This window comes from Silurus aristotelis (genome assembly GCF_946808225.1).
Source record: "Silurus aristotelis genome assembly, chromosome: 4".
Lineage (NCBI taxonomy): Eukaryota > Metazoa > Chordata > Actinopteri > Siluriformes > Siluridae > Silurus > Silurus aristotelis.
In genome coordinates this window covers 23,961,269-23,985,132 of record NC_139577.1, presented here as the reverse complement: position 1 = coordinate 23,985,132, position 23,864 = coordinate 23,961,269, and the positions used below count along the sequence as shown (strand labels likewise).

Below are 23,864 nucleotides of genomic sequence, written 5' to 3'. Positions count from 1 at the left end.
TACAGCTTTTTGTAAGATGAAAATCTGACAAAAGATACCACCTTGTGTCATGCATATCTCCTATGTTGCTGAGGTTTTTCTGTTTAATGGTTAGCATACACTACAAAACATGCTGTTTGGTTAATAGTAGTGCAAGTGAAAGCAATGCAGCAGCATTTTAAGTGATCATTAACACTCTCCTCAAAGCTCCAACTTTCATACTGTACCCAGCATGTGTGTGTATGTATTCTGATTTTGACCCTTTAATATCTATATTAATGGGCAGGGTCAAATATGGACACTTTATGCAAATGTATGTTTGTTATGAATGAAACCATACTCAACATAGAGCATTAATACAAAATATACAGTACTTGAAAATATTTTAAAGTAATTATGGTATTTTAATTTACATAAATCATCACCAAACAGAACTTAAAATTTTTTTTTTGCCGGATGGGTCAATGCAGATTTTGGTGCTTTATTTAAAACTTGGCGTATCAGTAACACAAATGCTTAGCGATTAAAAATGATTTTTCACTGGAGTTAAATTTTATTTTTTTATATATGAGTAAAAAAAGGACGTTGTGAATAAATGTGTGTTGCGTTGCAGGTTTTCATTTTGCCTCGTTTATATTTATTTATATATTTATTTTATATATATATATATATATATATATATATATATATATATATATATATATATATATATATATATATATATATATATATATTTTATTTATTTATTTATTTATATTTTTTTTATCAAATTGGTCAAACGGATTAATCATGCGTTAATAAAATTAGTGCCGTTAAAATTATTTTGCGTTAACGCGTTATTAACACGTTAATTTTCAGAGCCCCAATGTGTACATACTCACAATAATTAAATATTAGTAACAGTTATTGATTCAATAAAAAATTTCTAGGATTTGAACGAGATTTCTTTTTTTTTCTAGGATTTTTTGTTTTTCTCAACAAGAGAAGAAAAAAATCCACATCAGTCTCTATTTCATCAGCATTTAAAGATGAGCCTAATCCTTTTTTTCCACTTGACCGAACATCACTATACACACATCAGTGTTGAAATAATCACTGATGAATTGAGTCATCTTTTTTGTTGGCTAAATTTAATTTAAGCTGTATAAACATTTTCTATTTTTGTCTGTACATGGACTTTTTTTTTGTTTTGATGATGTAATGGAACAGAAGTGTTGTTGCAATTTTGATGGTCAATATCTGATTACAACTTGAACTGTTAAAAGTATGCCAGTTCCAATATTTCTTCTAGCTATGGAATGACTAAAAAAAAAAAACGAGATTTAAGGCATGAGGAAATTACATAGCCTATTAAAATTTGAAATATCATTAGACAGAGCTGGATTAAGCTTGCCGTTTGTTAAACTGGTCAAATAAAAAAACAACACAGTGTTTTGGAAGAATACATCCTATGGAAAAAAGTATTTGAACATCTGACTTTTCCAGATATAGCATATGTGGTTCTTTCCCAAACTGCCACTACAAAGTTGGAGGCACACAAAAAATTGCACCTCTAAATTTCTGAAATTAGAGGTGCCACAGTGTACAAAAGATTCCACGAGAAGACTATGCGTTACTGAAACCTGAATAAAAATAGCAACTAGCAAAACAAAGAAAATCAACCTTTTTATAATGAAACAGTTGCTGATGCATTAACATTTAACCTATAAATTTATCTTTATAAATTTAACCTCGTCAATTAGGTTAAACGGTCAGATTGTAGCAAAACAGCCAAACAGTACATTGAATATCAGTCAGTTTTTCAGCTGAATGTGAATGAACACAAACTTTTCCATACCTGTCTATTGTATTTCTGCCAGTTTTAAGAATGTTGGCTGTCTGCTCAGTTTGGAACCTGAAAGAAAATCACCCACCCCCAAAAAACCCCACCACCACATCACATTATTATTTTATTTGTTCTTATTCCTTCTTATTTTAATTTTTTTTCTAAGAAAAAAGCCCCCATACTAATACATTACAACTGAATGGTTTATTTTTTTCTGTTCACTCAACCATGGTTCCTGTTGAGTGATAGAGGAACTGATACAGATCTCCCTGCAGATGTTTCCCTCAAAGTTTTAGAGCTGTTTTTTTATCGAATAAATTTGATTTTCTGTTACTTTTATTGATCAAGAAATGGTTCCACACTGTTTTCTTTCCTCATACACAGCGTGTATTACAGGTTTGTAGTGCAGACATGGATATTTTAAACGGCTGTATATTATGTTGTAAAATATAAAAGAAAAATGTTGTTGTAGTTATGTATGCTGCAGAGCAGTTGAAGATTTACCGTTTTAATCGATTGAAAATGCTGTCATCATTCTTTTTGATGTCCTGAACTATCTTCTGGATTTGCCTGGAATACAAATGAACAGTGCGATTAAACAGAGTCATCGTTTGCATATCTAACACATGGCCAAAGCAAAGATGTCTGCACTAAAGTGTAAGAAAAATCTGTAGCCCGTGGGGGTCATGTGGAGCAACAATCATGCAGTAATATATAACAAATATTTCATTTCATTATTTGGAAAAAAAAAGAGTATATCTACAGAGTATAAACTGTTTAAATCAATGTTTTAGTTAGTAATTTTGGGGAGTCATGTCAGGGTTGTATTTTGGGTTAAACTAAAATGTTAACAACATAATTTCTTATCAGTTTGTAATGGACACTCAAAAGGTAGAATAAAAGGATTATGCATTTCATATACTTCTGCTTTCCAGAACCCCTCACTTACAAGTTTTACACAGCATATTGACACATGGTGGTCTGAAAGCATTGCCATTTGTGAGCACCAGTTTATTCGTTTAAGTGTTTAGGGTGTGCATTCTGTGGGAGTGGTAGTGGAGATGAGACTGTGGGCGAATTCAGACGTATAATTAATGAGATTATAGTTTTGCTTAGTCTGCTATCTCTTATCCTGCACACTCACACGAACCCACTGACTGGTGCATAAAGTAATAAAAAAAAAAAAAAAACATTTCCTTGAAATACCATTTCTTAAAATGGTATTTCAAAAGAATAGCATAACTGTGGTTAAGCACATATTCTTAATAAAAGAGATTTTTTGTTTTGACACCACGTTTCTCAACTGAAATCTTTTACCAAGATCAAAACCACACAACACACGGCCAACACTTCAGCTCTCTTCAGCTCTCCAACCTTAAGTGTGGAGTTACTGCTACTTGAAACCTTTTAAATCCTTTCATCAGAGCTACATTTATTTATACACCAAAAAGCAGCTCTAAGCTCTGAATCATTTACAATGGTTAAAGCTGATTAAATTGTTATAAATTCTTTCTGTTACTTGATCCATTTTTGTAATATCAGAAAATACATTTCAAACAAGTTACAAGTGACGCCTACACCTAGGTTGCGGGAATCCAGAGATTTAGTTTAAACTTTAAGCTCAACCTAAATAAAGAATGTTTTTTATTATTAAACTAACAGTGAACACATGAAAATGAGAAACAAGGATAACACCAAAAACCAATAAAAAAACAACAACAACAACAACAACACATTTCTTACCGAAGTTTCTCACTGGCCGGAACAGTGATCTTGCTCAGTTTCTCCATGCTGAGTGAGAGAATGAGGATGTGTGCGCTCTAAACTAGCTCTATGTGTGAACTTGGCAGAAAGCCAAGGGTTGGACATCTGGCTACTGTAGTGGGGTTTTCTTTCTTCTCTTTAGTCTTAGCTTATTTAAAAAAAAAAAAAAAAATATATATATATATATACATACATACATACATACATACATACATATGCGTGTATGTATATATATGTATATACATACACACATACATACATACACACACACACACACACACACACACACACACACACACACACACACACACACACACACACACCTTATCATTCTACTATCTATCTATAGATAACTCAGCTGTTTAGAAGACAATAAGCTCTGTACAATTGACACCATATTTAACTTCCATATTTAACTTTATTTGCCATTTCATTTCTGGTGTAGCAAAGAAAGTGGATTTGGTAAGTACTAGATCTCTCAAATAGCTGTAAATCAAGAAAAAAAGTAAAGGTGTTCAATTATCAATTATAGTTAAATTTAAAAATACATATCTGTTCTGTGCACAAAGCTAGGGTTAATTAAGAAATCAGGATGGTTTAATGCAACCCAGTACAGACTGGAATTAACTCCTACTACAACTCAAATATTTTTCTTTCCCAGCACACCCCAAAGTGTTTTAGTTTTCTTACATCATCAATCATGTAAACGGTTGTAATTGTTAATTTAATAAAGATCAACATATTGTTTCAGTTGTTGTTGAAAGTCTGTAAAAGAGGTTAGGCCCTGTGGTTACAGGGGCTACAGCAGTAAACAGTTGCTACATCATTTTTTTTTTTTGAGGTAAAGAATGCATGTTTTTTTCAGAACAAGAACCACAACATACCCTCATTTTACCTTCACATAAAATCTTTCAGAAAATGAATTACAAAATCTGAAGGACAGCCTTGCTTCTAAGTGCAGCTAAAAATTTAATTATATCAATAGTTATTATTTTTTAGCTTTTTTGTTTATAATGCTAGAATATGTGGAATGACATTAAATAAATCCACTACATAAACATTCATGTGTTATATTCATTATAGCAAGGAGCAATTGCTGGGCCCAAGCACCTAGGGTGTAACAGTGTTTTATTAAGCAGAGTTGAATGTTATTATGCCACTTCCCTAAATATAACACCTAAAGGTCTAAGACTACACTGAAAATCTGGGATATTTTAAATATAAAATTAGAAATAAAAAGACGGATTTAGTATTGAGAAACTTTTAAAATAAAGAAGGAAAGGGTTTAGGATTCTGCAGTTTTAAAAGATTTAAATATAATTTTTGATGAGGATAACAATGAGATTAAATATGTCACACGTTATTGTCAATAATATAAAAGTAAATAATATTTATGATCAATTATTATAATCGAAAAGGTTTAAAATGTTCACCCCATTACAATGTTGGTCATCAGTAGATCAACACTGCATCATGGCTATCTTAAATCTATGTAACCTCTGTAACAGTGGGTGAAAATTATTTGATCCTCTGCTGATTTTGTACATTTACCCCTTACAAAAAAAAAAAATTTACAATATAGAATTTTTATGATAGGTTTATTTTAACCAAGAGAGAGAGAATAAAAAAAACATTAAACAAAAGTTATACATTAATTTGAACCAGTGAAATAAGTATTTGATCCCAGACCAAGCAGAAAGAATTCTGTCTCCCACAGACCCAAATTAGTCCTGTCCCTTTAAGAAAGTAGTCCTAATATCAACTCATTGTTTGTATAAAAGACACCCATCACAGAATCAAACTCTTTCATTCAAACCTCTCCACCACCATGGGAAAGACCAAAGAGCTGTCAAAGGAAGAAGTCAGAGACAAGATTGTAGACCTGCACAAGGCTGGAATGGGCTAGAAGACCATCAGATTGTTATCAAGTCAAGTCAAGTCAAGAAGCTTTAATTGTCATTTCAACCATATATAGCTAACGCAGTACACAGTGAAATGAAACAATGTTCCTCCTGAACCCTGGTGCTACATACATCAATCACAGAAAACACAGGGCTAAGGACTAGTAAGTGTCCTCGACACAAAGTGCATTGTGTGCAACCTGGTGCAAACAGTGCAAAGACAACACAAGACAAATACACAAAACACAAAATAGTGCCGCCAGTAAACACTGCGGTGTGTAAGAGATGTAAAGTGAACATTTTAAGAAACAAAATGTGCAAAAGAGCAATCCAGAAAAGATGTGCAAAAACGGCATGAAAACAGTTTATGGTAATGAAGTGATGTAATGTAAGTGGTACTGAAGACATGGATGTGAGAAGTGAGTACGAGTGTGTTGCTGAGATTGTACAGATCAGTCACGCAGGTTTTTTTTTTGTGTGTGTGTGTGTGTGTGTGTGAGAAAGTTCAGTTCAGTTCTGTATTGAGGAGCCTGATGGCTTGAAGGAAGAAACTGTTCCACAGTCTGGATGTGGCAGCCCGAATGCTTCGGAACCTCTTTCCTGATGGCAGGAGGGTGAAGAGTGTGGGTGAGGGGTGTATGGGGTCGTCCACAATGCCGTTGGCTTTGTGGATGCAGCGTGTGGTGTAAATGTCCATGAAAGAGGGGAGAGAGACTCTGATGATCTTCTCAGCTGTCCTCAATATCCTCTGTAAGGTCTTGCGATCTGAGAAGTTGCAGTTCAGGCAGTGATGCAGCTGCTCAGGATGCTCTCAATGGTCCCTCTGTAGAACGTGGTCAGGATTGGGGGAGGGAGATGAGCTTTCCTCAACCTTCTCAGGAAGTAGAGACGCTGCTGGGCTTTCTTGGTGATGGAGCTGGTGTTGAGTGACCAGGTGAGGTTATCCGCCAGATGAACACCAAGGATATTGGTGCTTATGAAGATCTCCACAGAGGATCCATCGATGTTCAGTGGAGAATGGCCGCTCTGTGTTCTCCTGAAGTCAACCACCATCTCTTTCGTTTCTTGCCTAGGTGATCATCCAAGATTCTACAGTGCATGGCCCTGTTCATGTGGTGGACTTTCTGTGCCCTTAGCAGAGAAACAGATACTAAGCAGGATGTTTCCTGCTCCATGTTTGACAGTTTGGGTGGTTTTCTTGGGGTCATATTCTGCGAGTTGAGTTGATGCCAAAAGAGCTCAATTTTGGTCTCATCTGACCACATCACTTTCTCCCAAGCCTTCTCTGAATCATTCAGGTGTTCATGTGCATTCTTGAGCAAAGATCTTGGTGTGATACCAATAGCTGTGGTCCCAGCTGCCTTGAGAACAAACTTCCATGTAATTCTGTGCTGATCACTCACCTTTCTCAGAATCATCCTTACCCCATGAGGTGAGATTTTGCATGAAGCGCCAGAGCGAGGGCGATTGACGTATCTTGTATTTCTTCCATTTTTGAATTATCGCCAACAGTGGTCTCTTTTCTCACCAAGCTTCTTGCTGATGGTCTTGTAGCACATTCCAGCCTTGTGCAGGTCTACAATCTTGTTCCTGATGTTCTTTGGTCTTTCCCATTGTGGTAGAGAGGTTTAAATGGAAGATGTTGATTCTGTGACTGTCTTTTATACCCATAATGAGTTGATATTAGTTATTAGATATTAGGACTAATTTGGGTCTGTGGGAGTCAGAATCAAATTAAATGAATTTATAATCTTTTCGTCCATCTCTCTCTCTGTTAAAATAAATCTACCATAAAATTCTAGACTGTTCATTTCTTTGTAGGGGGTATATTTACAAAATCAGCAGGGGATCAAATAATTATCTCCCCTCTGTAAGTCATATACACATTCTGTCGCCAGCTGGTGGTGCTATGACAAAAAAGCACTTTTGGAATATTCATGCAATTTTACCCAACACTGAATATGTCAACTTTGAGTCATTGCACAACCTACAGTAGAATTGTGCCACATTTCCTGTCTGCATAACATGACATTTATAGCCTTACCATGGAAACATTTAATGTTAACTTCCCTTTTTAATATAATGTGTATCTTCAAATCATTCTGAGCATAAACACCATAACTCCAATGAACCCTGTTATAGACTTCAGAAACTAAAAGAAAGCTTTGCTTTCTGTTGCCATTTAGTAATGCTTTGTGAACAGATTTATTGTCTGTGATTGTGCATAACTGTTTAACATAAATGTGAAGTTGAAACCATGATTTTTGCATGATTCAAGTTGGTTTCAAAAAGTTTCAGCACTAGTTTTGTAACACTCCAACAGATGGCAAAACAAGGCTGCATGCACAGTCCCAGGGAGCATAGACCTTCATAAGTCAGTCTGCCAAAAGACATCATTCTGTGTACATTGGTAGCTTTGCAACTGTGCTATTCTGTCTATGTGTGTTACCATGTCTGCAATTTCATTTTGGACAGCAAGTTAGAACAAAGAGCAAACGCTATGCGAAATTCTGTGTGAAACTGGGAAATCTCCCACAGAGATGTTAGACATGATTCGACACGTTTATTTATTTTGTGTGGCACACACGTTTTAAGAGTGGAAAAACTTTACTGGTAACCAATGAGAGATCAGGAAGACCTTCACCGAGCTCAACCCCTAAAAATGTCGAAACCATTGGGCAACTTGTGCATGATGATCATCAGAGAACAATCTACAACATTGCTGCTATTTTTGGTGCATCAGTTCTTCGTGTCGAGAATCATTACAGATTACGAAACTTGGGTGTAGGGGTACGACCCTAAGATGAAGCAACAGTCTTAAGAAATGGTCTAAACTTTTTTAATATCACCTCATATACACTACCATTCAAATGTTTGTACACACCTTTTATTTGTATTATTTTCAACATTGTACATTATGTTTGATTCTTTAAAAGTAGCCCCCTTTAGCTATGATGATAGCTTTGCATACTTTTGCCATTTTTTTCAAGCTGCTTTTTCTTTATTTGCTGGTCCAATCTCATCTCAAACCATCTCCTCTTGATTTAGATCAGGTGATTGTGCAGGCCAGTTCACATTTGATGCAGCAATCACTCTGCTTCTAGAGCAAATAACTTATTGAAGTCATTGTCCTGTTGTAAAACAAATAATCGTAAACCAGATGGGATCGCATGTTGTTGCAAAATGCTGTGCGTCACTATGGTTAAGCGTGCCCTTAATTTTGACTAAATCACCAACAGTGCCACCAAATCACCCTTACACGTCTTCAGTATTCATTAAAAATGTAAAAAAAAAACAGACGAAAGAATGTGTCTCCAAACTTTTGACTGGTACTGTACTTTGATGATTGAAAAACTGTTTATCAAATATTCTATTGCAATGCAAAATCAGAGATAGCTTGAGGTCATACTATCCAAAATTGACTAAAATAAAAAATGAATCACTATTATCATGTCTGTGACTGCACACTATCATTTACATGAAGTTTGAGTCACATGGCTTGATGAACTGCAACTGCCATTCTTTCTGTTTTTAATGAATGACATGTTAATTGATCATTATTTAACATATCAAAAATGTTCAGGAAAGTAAGCATCATGCCAAACATATAAATCCCCAAAGATAAGGAGGCAAGGGAGAACTAGTGAACTTCAGAGACAGATCCAGTCTTTCAACAAGACCTGATGTTTTCAAGAATCTCAAATTTTGAAAAAGGATAACAACAATAAATATGAATTATAGTAGTAGTAGTAGTAGTAATGAACAGATACAATAGAGTCTCTCACAGAGCCAAAAATACTACAGAAATAATCTTATCTTCTGAACAATCAAATCCAAGAATCCAAAAATATTTCTGGCAGAGAAAGCCGGGCATTATATCATTACAGCTAAGGAAAATAAATGTTCAATCCATTGTACAACCCAATGAAAAAACCTACATTCTAAAGCCAGGGTTCAGGAGGGTGGAAGGACAAAGGCATCAATATTAGCTTAACCACTCTCTGCCCCAGATTTCAGGGATGATGTTAAGACTACATAAAAACACAGCCATGAGGTTGGAATACCATGAATCAGTTTATAGGAGTAAACAAGACAATCCATAGGAAATCCATATGGTCATGGAGAGAACAGAAACAGAGTCTGTACACAGATAATAACCCAAGTTCAGGATTGAACCAAGAACCCTGGAACTGTGAGATGGCAATGTTGCCTTTACACCACTGTGATTCCTGAAATTATTATTTATTTAAATGTTCACAGGTTTTACTGTATATTATACACTTGTTTATTTCTTCCTGTTGTGCTTCCAGTAGAACACAATTTATTGCATAATTATTCAAGTGCCATTTTGGGTATCAAATAAAGATCATGAGATACAAGCTGGAACCCTTCTAGATAGGCTTGTTGGCTAGACAGATAGAAAACGATGTGCATATGTTTTGTTTACATTTTTATTTCCATAATATGATTTCAATATTTTTTATTTTACACCAGTAAAAGTTCTATTTAGACAAACTAGTGTTTCTAAAAATTCTATTTTCCTTAAAAAAAAGTAAAGATGTAAAGTTATGTAAAGTTTAAACTGTAAAGTTGAATTAAAATGACAAATTTTAGAGGATAGTTGGCCAGTGCACATTTCGGTAGCCACTTACTGGGCGTGCATGCAAACTAGGGAACAATAATACTCAGATTATATCTTTGCCATACAGAGCACAATGACAAAGAACAGGACTCTAATGCACTGCATACCCACTTGTACACTTGGTGTACACCATACAGATTACAAAATCAAGCATGCCTCTATTCAACACTGTCTTCAAAGTCACACAAGGTTCAAGACACCCTGTAAAAATATGCTTCCATCCATCTATTAACCCGTTTTCTGCTGGGTTTTTTTTTTCCACTCTGTTAAAAGTAAAGAACAAGCCTCACCCAGAAATCCTTCCAAACATGATTTATCTAACAATAGAGAATGTCCCATTTATTATAACCTAGCTTTGATGTTTGAGGTTCAGACATCTTTTTTATACTGCTTATACTGCACAGTGGGTCACAGGGTCATAGAGGATCCTATCCATTGGAATTCAAAGCACAAGACAGGGGACACCCTGAACCAGTCACAGGGTAAACCATTAATCATACCATTAATTATAAAAAAAAAAACATTAATTATTTTTTATACTTTTTATGCTGCATGAGCACGTTCTGTCTCTTTGTCGCGCCCTGTACTGCTGAAAAGTGTAATCATCACTATTATACTTGTATAATGACAACCAAAAAGCTAAATAGTTGGATTGTATTTGTAAAGTGTAAAATACTTTCTCATCTTATTTTCATTGAGGGAGCTTTAATAGCCCTGTGATATTGTGATATTGTGTCTTTCATCAAGTAGTGCAAATCCTGAAACCGTGAAGGGTAGAAACATGTCAGATTTTGGCGTACTAGTCTGTCATTCTGATCCTGTTGACCTTTTGTACGTTTCCCCTTTATTACGTTTCAATGCTTCCTGAAACACATTTCCACACACACACACACACACACACACACACACACACACACACACACACAATATATATGAAATGTATGACTTTGTCACATGGCTCCTTTCTCCATCCTTTTCGACTATTACTGTTATGGTTTGGATGAAACAAATCACTAAGTATTAAAGTTGCAGCTCAGTACAACAGCTTGATCACTGGCCCTTGACCACGTAACAGTGATTTGACCTGTTTACACTAGGATTGACATGGATGTTATAGTATATTGATAAATACATGTTGGATTTAAAGTACTTTCTAAAATTAAATCAGCTTTAGTGCAGAATGATAGAGACACATCTGAGATACAGATAATATGCAAATTAAAACAAATAGTCATAGCCTGCATGTTGCTGTACTTCCTGTTGGATTTCGGGAGTCAGTTTTGCCTCGTTATTGGCAGGTGGGAAGAAACCTAAAAAAAGCAGAGGGAGCACACTAAAAACATAGGGAGAACATGTCAAGAAGCTCTACAGAGCCTTAAGCTGTGCGTCAACAATGTTGCCCACCATGTCACCTTATCATCGTCACTTAAGCCTTCATTTTCGAAATAACTAAAAACATTTTAGATTATAGCCACCATGTTGAACGTTGCAACAAACCCACACACCACATTCCGCACATAGACAGCCTTTGATTTTGAGCGATCATGCTAATTTCTTTTGCAGGTCAAATTTTCTGAAGTATTATTACCTCTCATTGAGCTGGCATGATAAAACAGACTTTCAAAACAAATGATTAATTGTGTGTTTATCACAAACTTAACATTTTTAAAGTTACAGTATGAATTTTTGCAATTGAGGCTTTTTTGCTAGGTGGCACACAATACACTGATTTTTTTTTTAGTGCACAATATATGAAAGTAAGCCGACAAACCAGTAGCAGCAAGTAAACCAGGATCTAGACAGGAGTAAAAACAGCAACTGAAAGAGTTTATTTTAAAATCATGTTGTCTGAGTTTACATATAAGGTTAAGGCTTTAAGGTCACAGAGGTATTTCTAATTTAAGACTAAGAGGACAACATCTGTCTGCTATCCGTATAGTAAAACAACAACAACAAACACAAAAAAAAAGAGATAATACAAAAGCACCCAAATTAATATAGATGAAGCACTTAAGTTTGGCATAGAGTACAACCTGCCTTTATTATTTAGCTACCTAATTTGGTTACCACACAAAAAGTCAAGCGCTATAATAAAGTATTTTTTAAAACGAAATAATGGCATGTCAAGAAGACCAGCGCATGAACTGCAGCTGTTAGCTTTCTATTGTTTCAAAACCTTAAAAAAAATTTTTTTTTTTAAATTGACAATTTTCTCTGCTTGTGATAGTCCAAACAGATTAATCCAATTGGATCAATTATATAAATTATTTGAGAATTAGTGTTTTACCACGTCTAATTCTTCCTCATTGTCATGCAATGAAGTCATAAGTGGATGCATGTGCAGTGATTTTCTTTTTAAAGAAGTGCACAAAATAAACACAAACCAAACCAAACACAAAATTGACCAATTGAATTGAGACTATAAACCTGAACTGAAGAAAAACAGAAACAACAAAGAGCATGGGCAGACAATCAGCATAAAGGGACAAACAAGAGCCAAGGCGTGCTGAGTTTCTATGCTAATCAACAGACATTGTGTTTCAGGTGGAGAAACAATCTCACTTAGTGCAGTGGCTGATGGGAAGTGTAGTCTTTTGATACAGAAGAATAGAATAGCCTTTATTTGTCACATATACATCACAGCACAGTAAAATTTGTTCTTCGCATATCCCAGCTTACTCGGAATCTGGGGTCTTACTGCGACAATCTTTCCTCTCTCATTACTTTTGGACACCATTTTTAGAAGCATGCAGTACATTGACAAGCATGATGTGCAATGTTTTTGTTTATCTTGTATATCATTTATATTGATATAGTATTTGCTTTTTTTTTTTTATTTGTGTTTCCTTTCATTGTCCTGTCATTGGTGTATTTCATTTTGCTTACATGTTCCAACTAGATCCTGTGCTAAAGCTTCTTTATGGATTGAACTGTAACTATGTTCCTTGGACTGGTCATAATAAAAGGTCATGCAGAGCACATACACTCATTGCATCTGTTATAAAGGCGCATTTCCCTTACCTGTTATAAAGGCACATTTCCATCCTTGATACTGCTGTTCTCTTGGAAATAGAGGAGCATGTTCACTTTCTGTGAACAAAGCTTCACAGCTTAACAGGAAGTAGAATGAAAACTTACCCTCTCACCTCTATTTCATATCTAAAGATATCTCAACCAAAAGGTGTACTTAGTGAACATTTTCAGAAGTTAGCTGAAGCTAGCTGTTTTAAATAAACCTAACAGAGTCTCTCTCTCTCTCTCTCTCTCTCTCTCTCTCTCTCTCTCTCTCTCTCTCTCTCTCTCTCTCTCTTATCATTCTCTAGTCATACACTCATAACACATAACTCTAGGCTAGAGGACATGAATGCTTGTGTATAAAGCAAAGCCTTCCATATTGACAACCAAGATAATTAACAGGCAAGTAGTGCCACTTTGTGCTAATTGCTAATTAGGCACAGATTCACATAATTTTGGCACAGCACAACCTGGGGTGCCTCTGAGACTAAGTTAAACCTCTGCACATATCTTTTTTGATATCTGTAAGGCTTTGTGAAACACCGCCCCACACACACACACACACACACACACACAAAAAACAACAATTTTTTTTTTACTATGGCTGATCCTGATTTTATTTGCTGAGCCATCAATACTTGTGATAACTTTTTATAAAAGATAATGGTTCAGAGTTATAAATGCGGAAGTAGGCGTTTGTAGACTAGACCCAGTGAAAGTGTCTGAGCATATTTGTTCTTTGGTTTGTTCATTCGTGAAGTTTAACATGTTAATGTGTAGCAGAAAGAAGAAAAGAAAACCATATCTTACGGTCGATGGATGAGGCTGAACTTGCTCAGATCATTGTCGGAAAGGTTCTGTAAAGGGAAATGCAAATTGGTTTTATTTAAAATAAATCATGCCATTAAGCATTAGTTCAGTTTTCTTAATCATTACTTTTGTGCATTTAAAGGAAAATCCTTCTCTTAAAAACATTAAATATGCTAGATTTGATGATAGGTTTAGTGATTCTGGTTCTGATATGTTGGGAACAGCTTTGCTATTATCTTTTTAAAGATGAGAAGAATAGTTGTGCTCTGATATAACAATTACATATTTCTAGTTCAATTAGAATAAAGTTTATTACTACCACAATTCCAAAAAAGTTAAGATGCTGAGTAAAATGTAAATAAAAACATAATACTATGATTTACAAATCTCATAATAATATTTGATTTACAACAGAATATAGAAAATGTGTAAACTGTAGAAATGCACTATTTCAATGATAAAAATAGGGTAATATTGAATTTGATGGCTTTAACACATCCCCAAAAAAGTTGGGATGGGACAAAAAAAGGCTGAAGAAGTTTACTAAAAAGAAACAGCTGGAGGAACATTTTGCAACTAATTGGGTTAATTGGCAACAGGTCAGTAAGATGACTGTGTATGAAAAGAGTAACTTAGTGGCAGAAGTTAAAATAGGCAGAGCTTCACAAAAAAAACTGCATCTTCATATTGTAGAAAAATAATAAAGTTCCTCAAAATCAGATTATGAAGACTTTAAATATCTTATCATCTACAGAACATAATATCATCAAAAGTTTGAAAGAATCCAAAGAAATCTTTCTGTCTGTATGTTCCTTTTTGTTAATGTATGTTGTCTTATGTAGTACTTTGGGCCTGGGGGTATGTTTCGTTTCACTGTGTACAGCACTGTATAAGGTTGGAATGACAATAAAAGCCGACTTGACTTGACTTAACTCGACAAGGGTGAAAATCAATATTGGATGCCTGTGATCTGGAGCTCCCAGGCAGCACTGCATTAAAAACAGGTATGATTCTGTAATGGAAATCACTGCATGGGCTTAGAAACACCTCTCGAAATCATTTCTGTGAACACAGTTTGCTGTGCCATTGATTTTGTTTTTTATTGACAATTTACACAGCTTCACACCCTTTTTATGGAAACGGGTGTAAAATTCTAATGATCTCAAGTATTCTAAAACCTTTTCAACATCTTTTGGCTAATTAATAGGAAACCTAGTGAGAAAACAATGGAAACAGTATACATTGCACTCAGTGATCCAGAACGTACTATACAACACCGTTGTGCTGAGTTATGACTCAGCTCAGTCTACAAGATAACCAGTGTGCTGTCGGTGGTATTTGCATAAAACGTTAAACTCTGTGTACAGAGTGTACAGATGATGAGGTGAGAGCGGTGGACAGACTGAAGGGCTGTGTTATTCAAGTAGAGGTGAATTTAGAGCTAAATCGCACTAGCAGCAAATAGTGGATCGGTGTGTTGGTTATACATGAAATTGTTAAATGAAATAAACCAAGACCTATGTAGATAAGAGAAGTTTAAACAAACAAACAAAAAAATGAAATGTTATATATAAATATATCGTATGTAATCGCCAGCAGTCTCATGAAGCATTGCTGCTGGTAAGCTGCGTTGATGACCGCTCTGTCTTATGAACTGAGGTTGGATTCTTTTGGGGTGCAAAGCTGAACTTTATATTTATCCCAAGTTTACTGTCAGCTCCCAGTCCTTTTAGTTGAGTTAAATATGCATTATTTGTAAATATAAGAAATGTGTGTATACGCCTGCTTGTAAACTCTAAACATCTGTTTATTTAATTTAAGACTGTCATGCATCATCAATGATCTGCAATCTAATCAACCTATAGTCCTGTTTGTCCCAGGTATGTGTTTTATCCAGGTTTTGTTATGTTATGTGTGTGAGTTAGCCATTAGCGATAGTACACGTGCTGCACGCTCGCACATGCTGAACTACGTGTTATGTCATTCGAGAGTTGTGCTATTTTTTTGTTCTGTCTTCCTTTTATACTAGAATATGTAAAATATTGGTCACTTGACTTTATAGTTTCACTGCATTAATGTGAATTAATGAGAATGAAAGAAGAAAATGTGCTGTTTTCTGAGAAAATTTTATTTGGCAGCAGTTTCACGAAGCCTCACTGCTACCCCCCCCCCCCCCCACACACACACACAACCACACACACATACATTTTATATATATTAATAAAGAATATATTAATAGTATCAGTCTATTAGCACACCTATGCTAGCAAAACGCGGAATAATACATGAAGTAATTGGTGTTGCACATAACAGTATTTTGTATTTACAGTGTGGTTCAGGTGTACTACTTACCTTCAGCGCTAGATGGCGCATGCACATAGCACATTTTAAAAACTGTTTCAGGCAACGATCTTTACAACAGGAAGTAGCTTCTTTACACTTTTTAGAGAACTAATATTTCACTTTATTAGATTTACTAAGATTTCATCCCATTTTTGTCACTGGGTCACAGCCAGACCTCCATTACTTTAATAAATTCTCATTAAAAAAAAAAAAAAAGCCATCATCTATTTTCTTAATGGAGCATTTCTTAATTCCTGACCATGGATGACTGGCACGATCAGAACTGTGTATTCTAATAAGGATTTAAACTCTTAAATGTGTTCATGATGAGACACTTAAGATCCCATGAGTCTTTAAAATTATTATTATTATTTATAATTTTCCCTACCTGATCAATAGCACAAAATCATTTCACACTAATGCCTTTAAACTGATTAAGTCATTGATTACTTGGGGTCCTAAACAGCTAATCCCTGCTTCTGTCAACTTAGTGAACATTAATTCCTGCAACAGAAAAAAGTCCCTTTCACAAACTTCCTGAGATTCTATTTATTTTTTACCTACTTAAAAGTCCTGTCTGCTTGTGTGAGCATGTGTCTCCTTTCATCTTGATAAATCACATGATAAATGTGTTACTTACAGTCTTACAGAATATAATCTCAAATCAATTACAGGAACAAGGGACAGAGTGATGTCATTTTGTGTAACGCCCTGAAACACAACACTGCATATTCCGCATATGTCTGCAGTACTTAGCTACCAGTAAATGTAATTCAAACTATAAGATAATACACTCATGCGGCTTTTAAAAATTATTGTCATGCATTTGTAGGTTGGTTGGAACTGTAGCACAGTTGCTCACTAGACACAGGGATCTCAATGTCAGTGATAATGTAGAGAGAAATGTAGAAGTTAGTTCTTTCCTCTGAATGTTAAGCTGCCCTGTGACACTGCATACAGAATGCAATAGTGCTAAAATGTGGCATGCTTTACATGGTTTGGAGGAAGCTTACATCTTTGATATTTGGAAGTTGTTGCACAATAGCATAAACTTGATAGGGAATTGATAAATTACCAGTCTGGGGGGAAATGGGCTATAAAAATGACCTCACAATCCTGGCAATAAAGAAGACCAGCCTCTATCAGTAATAGTAAATGGAAATTGTAATCCTCCAGCATACAAAGACATTCTATGCACATTCTATTGAGATCAAATGGTGTTTAATTGTCCACAAACATTTGGGTTTGTATATCATAATAGGGCCTGGAGCCTGTTGAGCATTTAACTATAATAATATAATATAGTCTTATAATTTCTTACACATAACATCATAACTCAAAGAATACACCCATTTACACGATATGCTTTGATACCAGGTACTGCAATTATGTACTAATCTGCACAAAATAATACATAATGCTTGCATATCTGCCAGAAAGGTCTTTAATTATATCTAAAAAAACAAAATCATATTCTTTATGCACCACAATTCTTTAGACAATTTGCAATGAACCCATTTAGAACCTTGTATTGTTACTCAAGAAATTTTCTTACAACTTCATCTTTTTACAGATAGTCTTGCTTGTGTAGCTTCTTGTACTCTATATAAGGCACAGCATGGAGCATCACAGTAAATTAAAGTAACTAATAAACCATCTAGTGTTATTTAAACGCATTTAGAAATGATCTGTACGTTATCAATGCAAACAGGAAACATTAGAAATAATAATTATCCTTTTACTATCCCTCAGGATAACTCTGGAGTCTTTACAATGTATAGCTACAGCAGTTTAACGGCTGCAAAGAAACAGTAGAAAGGAAAAAAGTACTACTTATTTACTAAGTTTTCAATCCTTATAGGATTTGACAGAACCTGCCAAAAGAAATCCCCAACATCAAAATTGTGCATTTTCAATGCGAGGCCACAGATGAATAATATTTGGAGTGTTTGTGATAAAAAAAAAAAAAGACTGGTGTACGCTAGAGCCAGAATGCTCTGATGCATTGTTTGCGTTTGATCCCAAGCTTAGCCTTTTGACTCAGAATAAAATATCAAATCTATTTCAGCTGAGTGCCTCCTCCGATACAGAATGAGTGAATTATTTATGTAGGCTTCTCGAAAAGCTCGAGTGAGACACAAGGCACCCCGGTGGCCTGGAAGACCAGCTGCATATTAAAAAGTGGAGCTCCCTCATAAACAGGGCATGAGAACATCATCCATGCTGTCAGTTTAAAGAACTCACACTAACACTGCCAGAAACAAGTTTAAGAAGTCAGCAACGAAAGACGGACCACGAGAGTAGATTTTGACCTCATGCTCCTCTATAAAGAAACGCAGAGCTGCGGAAAAAACGAGCGCAATCCTGTTGAGAACAATGTAAATAACATCACAAGTATTTCTTATCTGTTGTTTTCTGTTTCACTGTGGATCCTCTGTGGTGTGATAGGTGTGGTTGCTTCACCTCAGCACCATATGTTTATCATGGCAGCGTGAGCATAAGAGTAGTTTACCAAAGCTGTGAGAATATCTCATGTTTCATTTAGTACTCATCAATGGCTCGGCTCCAAACGCGCTGCTCAGTAAGGATTCACTTTTTCGTCTGTTTCTCACCTAGTCTCAGGCAATGTTATTATAATCTACTGACTAATTTCCTAGGCACCCCAGAATAGGAGCAGATGGTTAAATGCCTGAGCAGTGCTTGAATATGCAAAGTAATTCATTGCATACCCTTGGCACCCACTGAGCATGACAGCATGTACAGCATGGAGATTATTAGCGGGGATGTTTTGCTTCTGTTGACTGATACATGCCTTCATTCCTTCAAAGTTCATAATTCTGCACTGTATTCTTTCCCATGGCCTGGCTTCAACTCCAGCTTATGCTAACACCTGAATACGGATGTGACTAAGCACACACAAAAACACACACTGATGGAGCTAAGGGAAAACATTCTGATCTGATGGGAATGCAGATAGACCCATGCCTGTCTGAGACCTCTGAACTGTTTTACACAAAGCGTAATCATTGACATATTAAAGTAATTCTGTTTAAGCTTTTATTACCCGTATTGATTTACATGTACATCACAATGAGCATATGAACTTTTTTTTTCTCTTTTGCAATGATGTAACTGAGGCCATGATACCTGAAAGAATGCAATGGAAACCAGCTTGAATATTTCTGTGTTCTTTTGCAATATACAACTACATGAAAGCTAGAGGTAACTACATAAAAATGGTAAATACAACACAATACAATAAAACCTAAGCTTTGTAAGGATAAAAATTAAAATTACAAAGCCGCCGCAAATAAATGCGCAGACACCATAAATACTTCTGTTTACAGGAAGGCATTTCACTGCATCAAAGAACGGTTGCTACAGCAGAGAAGAGGCTACAACTGCAGCTATAATTTTTAATTAGACAAAAAGAACAAAGAAAGGAAGGACCAACTAACAAAAGGGTCTGAAAGCATTATTTCACACCAAATTGTTTTTAGCAGCCACTATTTAGACTACAGCTCTTTCAGTTCACTGAAGAAGTGAAAACAGTCTACTGTATGAGAATTTTGGAGTGCACTCACAATATACCACAGTAAATGGATGCTCGACCAGTTTTATTTTTCCTATTTGTTTACTTAGAAAAAAACACCTATTATTGTTTTTACATTTTAGTTAGTTTAAGCATGACAGACATTTTTGTGTAATGACACACAACTAATTTTAGTTATGCAGCGGTTAATGGAAACTTTTTCACTTTGTTGTTCCAAACTCAAGAAAACATAAATTATAGCTATAAATTATAAAATATTTTCCACATTCTTGTTTCTTAAACTTAGAACTTAGGTCATATTGTAATACTCTTGTACTTAGGTCATATTGTAATACGTATTGTTTACAGCTCCACATTTAGGGTAAATTTATAATTGGAAAAGTTCCAGTCTCAGGTGGAACCTAGGTAAATATGGTGTGCATACAGAACATTTTATTATTGAGACATATGTTATTGTTTTATGCGGGCTAATAAAGGGCAATAAAACCCCTACAATTTTGGGTGGTATATTTCTGGTGGGGGACCAGGAATGAACCTGAAATGTTCCCAGAAACGAGTTTTCTATGGTAAGCTACTACTGCATATATTTAAAGTTTGAGGTTCTACTGGATATTCATGCATTTAGAAAAATGTACAGATGTTATATATGCATGACAAAAAAAATTAACTATGAAATGCAATAGCTATATACAGTATGTATTTTTGTTTCAGGAAACAAGGACCATCCTGAGGAAAGGTATTGAGGTTTTAGTTGGTTTAGTTATATCTGAAATGGGATAAAATGGTCTTAACTTATAATTCTATAAAAGCCAACAGACCTGAGCCATACATTAGTGCTTTAGTCATTTGGAACAACTGTTTAGATTGTAAGAGCTTTGTGACCACTGTGAAAGCTACTCCAATGACAGATATAATGCTGACTGTGGTGAGATAGTAAGGCATCTGGTAGTTGGTTGGGAGCTTTAACCTGTGACAAGATAAAGAAAGGAGCTAGTGTTGTGCCCAGGTTGTTTACTTTCCCTCACAGAGCTGCTGGAAATCCTCTCAACAAGCTTGTCAGTGGGTTCAGGGCTGATGGCTTGTGCATAATAGATCTTTATATTGATGGAAACAAACAAGCAGGTTGGCAGAAAGATAGGTTACGTGTCAGTTTACGTTCACATATTCAATGAATCTGCCTTGATTTTTTTCGGTGTTATTTGCAGCAGTTCTCCAAAATAAAGGACATTTACTGTGGTCAAAAAACAGGATATACAGTATTTGACCAGGAAAAAAGAGGATATGTGACTTCCCTGTGAGATTGGGATGTTCTGCATATACAGTTAAAAAAACAGAACACTGTTTGTGACCAGGTAATGCCAGTTCTTCTGGACATTGTGTTGCCAACAAACACCATGACTCTCTGTCAGTGTCATAATTCTGCTCTGCTGTCAAGTAAGTGGATTTTGAAGGATTCAACTTGTTGCTCCTTCTCCTTCTCAGAGTTATTCACTTGGAATACGACTGAGATGAATCAGAATAAAAAAAAAAAGGGTCTCAGTGTCATCCACTGTGTTAAGTTGCTGTAGTCTCTTTCTGCAGCTTTTTGGAGTGCAAATGGAGCATGAGAGTTGTGTAACTTTTTGATAAATCACTAGTCAAATGTAGAGAACCCTGGGAAGTTTCCAAATTATCTGACCAGGTCATTAAAAGGTGTACTTTTTATTTCTGTTATTTTTAGTCTAGCAACCTTATGTAAACGTATGTAAAAATCCTGTTGATTTGTGTATACCTTGGTTTAAACAGCTCCTCTGTGAAAACGTATTTCAATATTTGCTGGTAGACCAGCATAGGGGTATTGCATGGATGACCTGAATTGTTGAAGATTTTTAACCTTTTTAAGATTCTAAACAACAGAAGCTACAGAAGCAAGTGATCTGGGTCGCACATGTGGTTTGTGAACACATTTCATTATGTTATCATTGAGTAAACTGTCCTAAACTTTGTTAATACATGATCCTTTACTACCTAATAATCAATCTTAGTTAAGAAGCAGGATTACAAATTAAAAGGTGAGCCATGAACCTAATTGTATTAATATGTAGGGCTAGTTTAGAAGTATAAGAGGTCAAGGCCATATATATCTTCAATAGTGCTTTTGTCCTGGTTATGGTTATGGAGGATCCTGACTCTCTCCTGGGAATACTGGCAAACACAGCTTTGATGGGATGCCAGATCTTTGCAGGGTACAATGCACAAACACACATTCATACACATTCATACCTAGAGGCAATTTATTGTAATTTATCTACCAGCATGTTTCTGGTAACTGGGAGGAAACTGAGAGAACCTGATATTTGAGAGAAAATAAGAAGAAACTCTGGTCCAGGATAAAACCATAGACCCCAGAATAGTAAAGTTTCTTTCGGCTTCTCCCGTTAGGGGTCGCCACAGCGGATCCTCCGCACGTTTGATTTGGCATATGTTTTACGCTGGATGCCCTTCCTAACGCAACCCTCCCCAATTTATACGGGCTTGGGACCGGCACTGAGAGTGGCTGGGGATGGTTCCCTGACCGGGAATCGAACCCGGGTCGCAGCGGTGAGAGCGCTGCATCTTAACCCTTAGACCACCAGGGGACCTCAAACCCCAGAATAGTAAATCAGCAAAATCTGTACAATAAATTGTTTAATAAACATAATTTACTTGCTAAAATTAGTACCCTTTATAATATATAGATTTTATTCAACCCCATCTATAGCTAAAACTTCATTCATTGGTGGTTAAAGTTTTAGGCTACTGATGTTGGGGGTCAAGCTGCCTCTCTTGGGCCCTTGAGCAAGGCCCCTAAGCTTGTGCTTCAGGGGTGCTGTATCATGGCTGACCCTGTGCTCTGACCCCAGTTTCCCACATCAATGGGATATGGAAAGAAAAAATTTCACAGTGCTGTAACGAACACGTGACAAGTTTACTTTTACCTTTACATATTCTGTGGCAAGACACTGACTGAAACAAATAAATAATAATTCTTAGTTGCATTTTATGTATGAAACATGTTGCAGTTTCTGCTGAAAGTAAGCGACTGAGCATTTCTACTGAACTAAATACTGAATGCCCTTTGTTGAGTAAACTCATGTGACAGGATGCTTACGTTGCCATGAAAAAAAAACACACATTTTGCAAATTTTTTATAAAAGGAAGTAAATTGGCTGTGTTACATTTATTTTGTAATTTTGTAATTAGTGGTCTACTTGGTCTTATCTCATACTTAATCTCTTGGATATGAAAGTAAGTGAGAAGCACGTGCATTACAAAAGCCATTCGAATACACCAGAACATTATAGATTCACAATACACAAGATTGTTCCCCCTCAGGAACATCTTAGTGATATTGTATACTTATTCTACATAATATATGCCTTTTTAAAATCATCTTTAACTATGTCACACCCTATATTGTGGTATGATTCATATATTAATCTGAAAGGATGAGGACTATGGCACAGGTTTTTTAAACCTGTTTCAAGAAGTTTCAAGAAATAGAAATATTTGATGGAAGCACAAGGGTTAATCGTCATGTGACTTTAGGTGACAGTAAATATCATATGCTAATGCTATATACCATTGATAAAAGTAAATTCTTCTGATGACAATTAGTAGTTACTACTCGCCATAAAAACTGACTGTATGTAAGAACTGTAGGTGCCACCTACCAGAAACCTCCGTCCATCAATCTTCATTCTCTGCACTGCTACAGCACAGTCTCGCATCTTGTTCTGTCGGTTACATGCACAATATTATACTTTCAACCATTGTGTATGAATGAACTGCTACATTATGGCCAGCATGGGTGTATGCTTTCCTATATAAACTGTTGCTATGAAGTTTTCTTTGACACAAGTAACACTTTCCAGCAAAGCAATGTCTTTTTTTTTTTTTTATTATTGTTCATATTACACATACGCCTGGTGGAGATGATTACACTTAATGAGCTAAACACTGTATACTGACAGCCTTTCCCACATGCTAACAAGTAATTATTATCTTCACTTC

The 23,864-nt window shown here is 35.6% G+C and overlaps 1 protein-coding gene across 14 annotated transcripts in view; it reads right to left on the bottom strand.

Moving 5' to 3' along the window:
* blnk (B cell linker) overlaps positions 1-23,864 on the bottom strand; it is a 45,885-nt gene that overhangs the window by 21,761 nt on the left and 260 nt on the right. For 4 of the 14 annotated variants that reach the window (XM_083538415.1, XM_083538417.1, XM_083538409.1 and 1 more), the window contains exons 2-5: positions 23,525-23,587; positions 13,937-13,983; positions 2,309-2,374; positions 1,817-1,873 (exon numbers count right to left, since the gene is read on the bottom strand). In XM_083538415.1, the coding sequence (XP_083394541.1) occupies positions 1,817-1,873; positions 2,309-2,374; positions 13,937-13,983; positions 23,525-23,587 (233 nt within the window). Of the gene's footprint in view, positions 1-1,816; positions 1,874-2,308; positions 2,375-3,547; positions 3,704-13,132; positions 13,343-13,936; positions 13,984-23,524; positions 23,588-23,864 lie in introns of those variants that run through there. The other 10 variants (XM_083538420.1, XM_083538421.1, XM_083538422.1 and 7 more) reach the window with 5 other exon arrangements.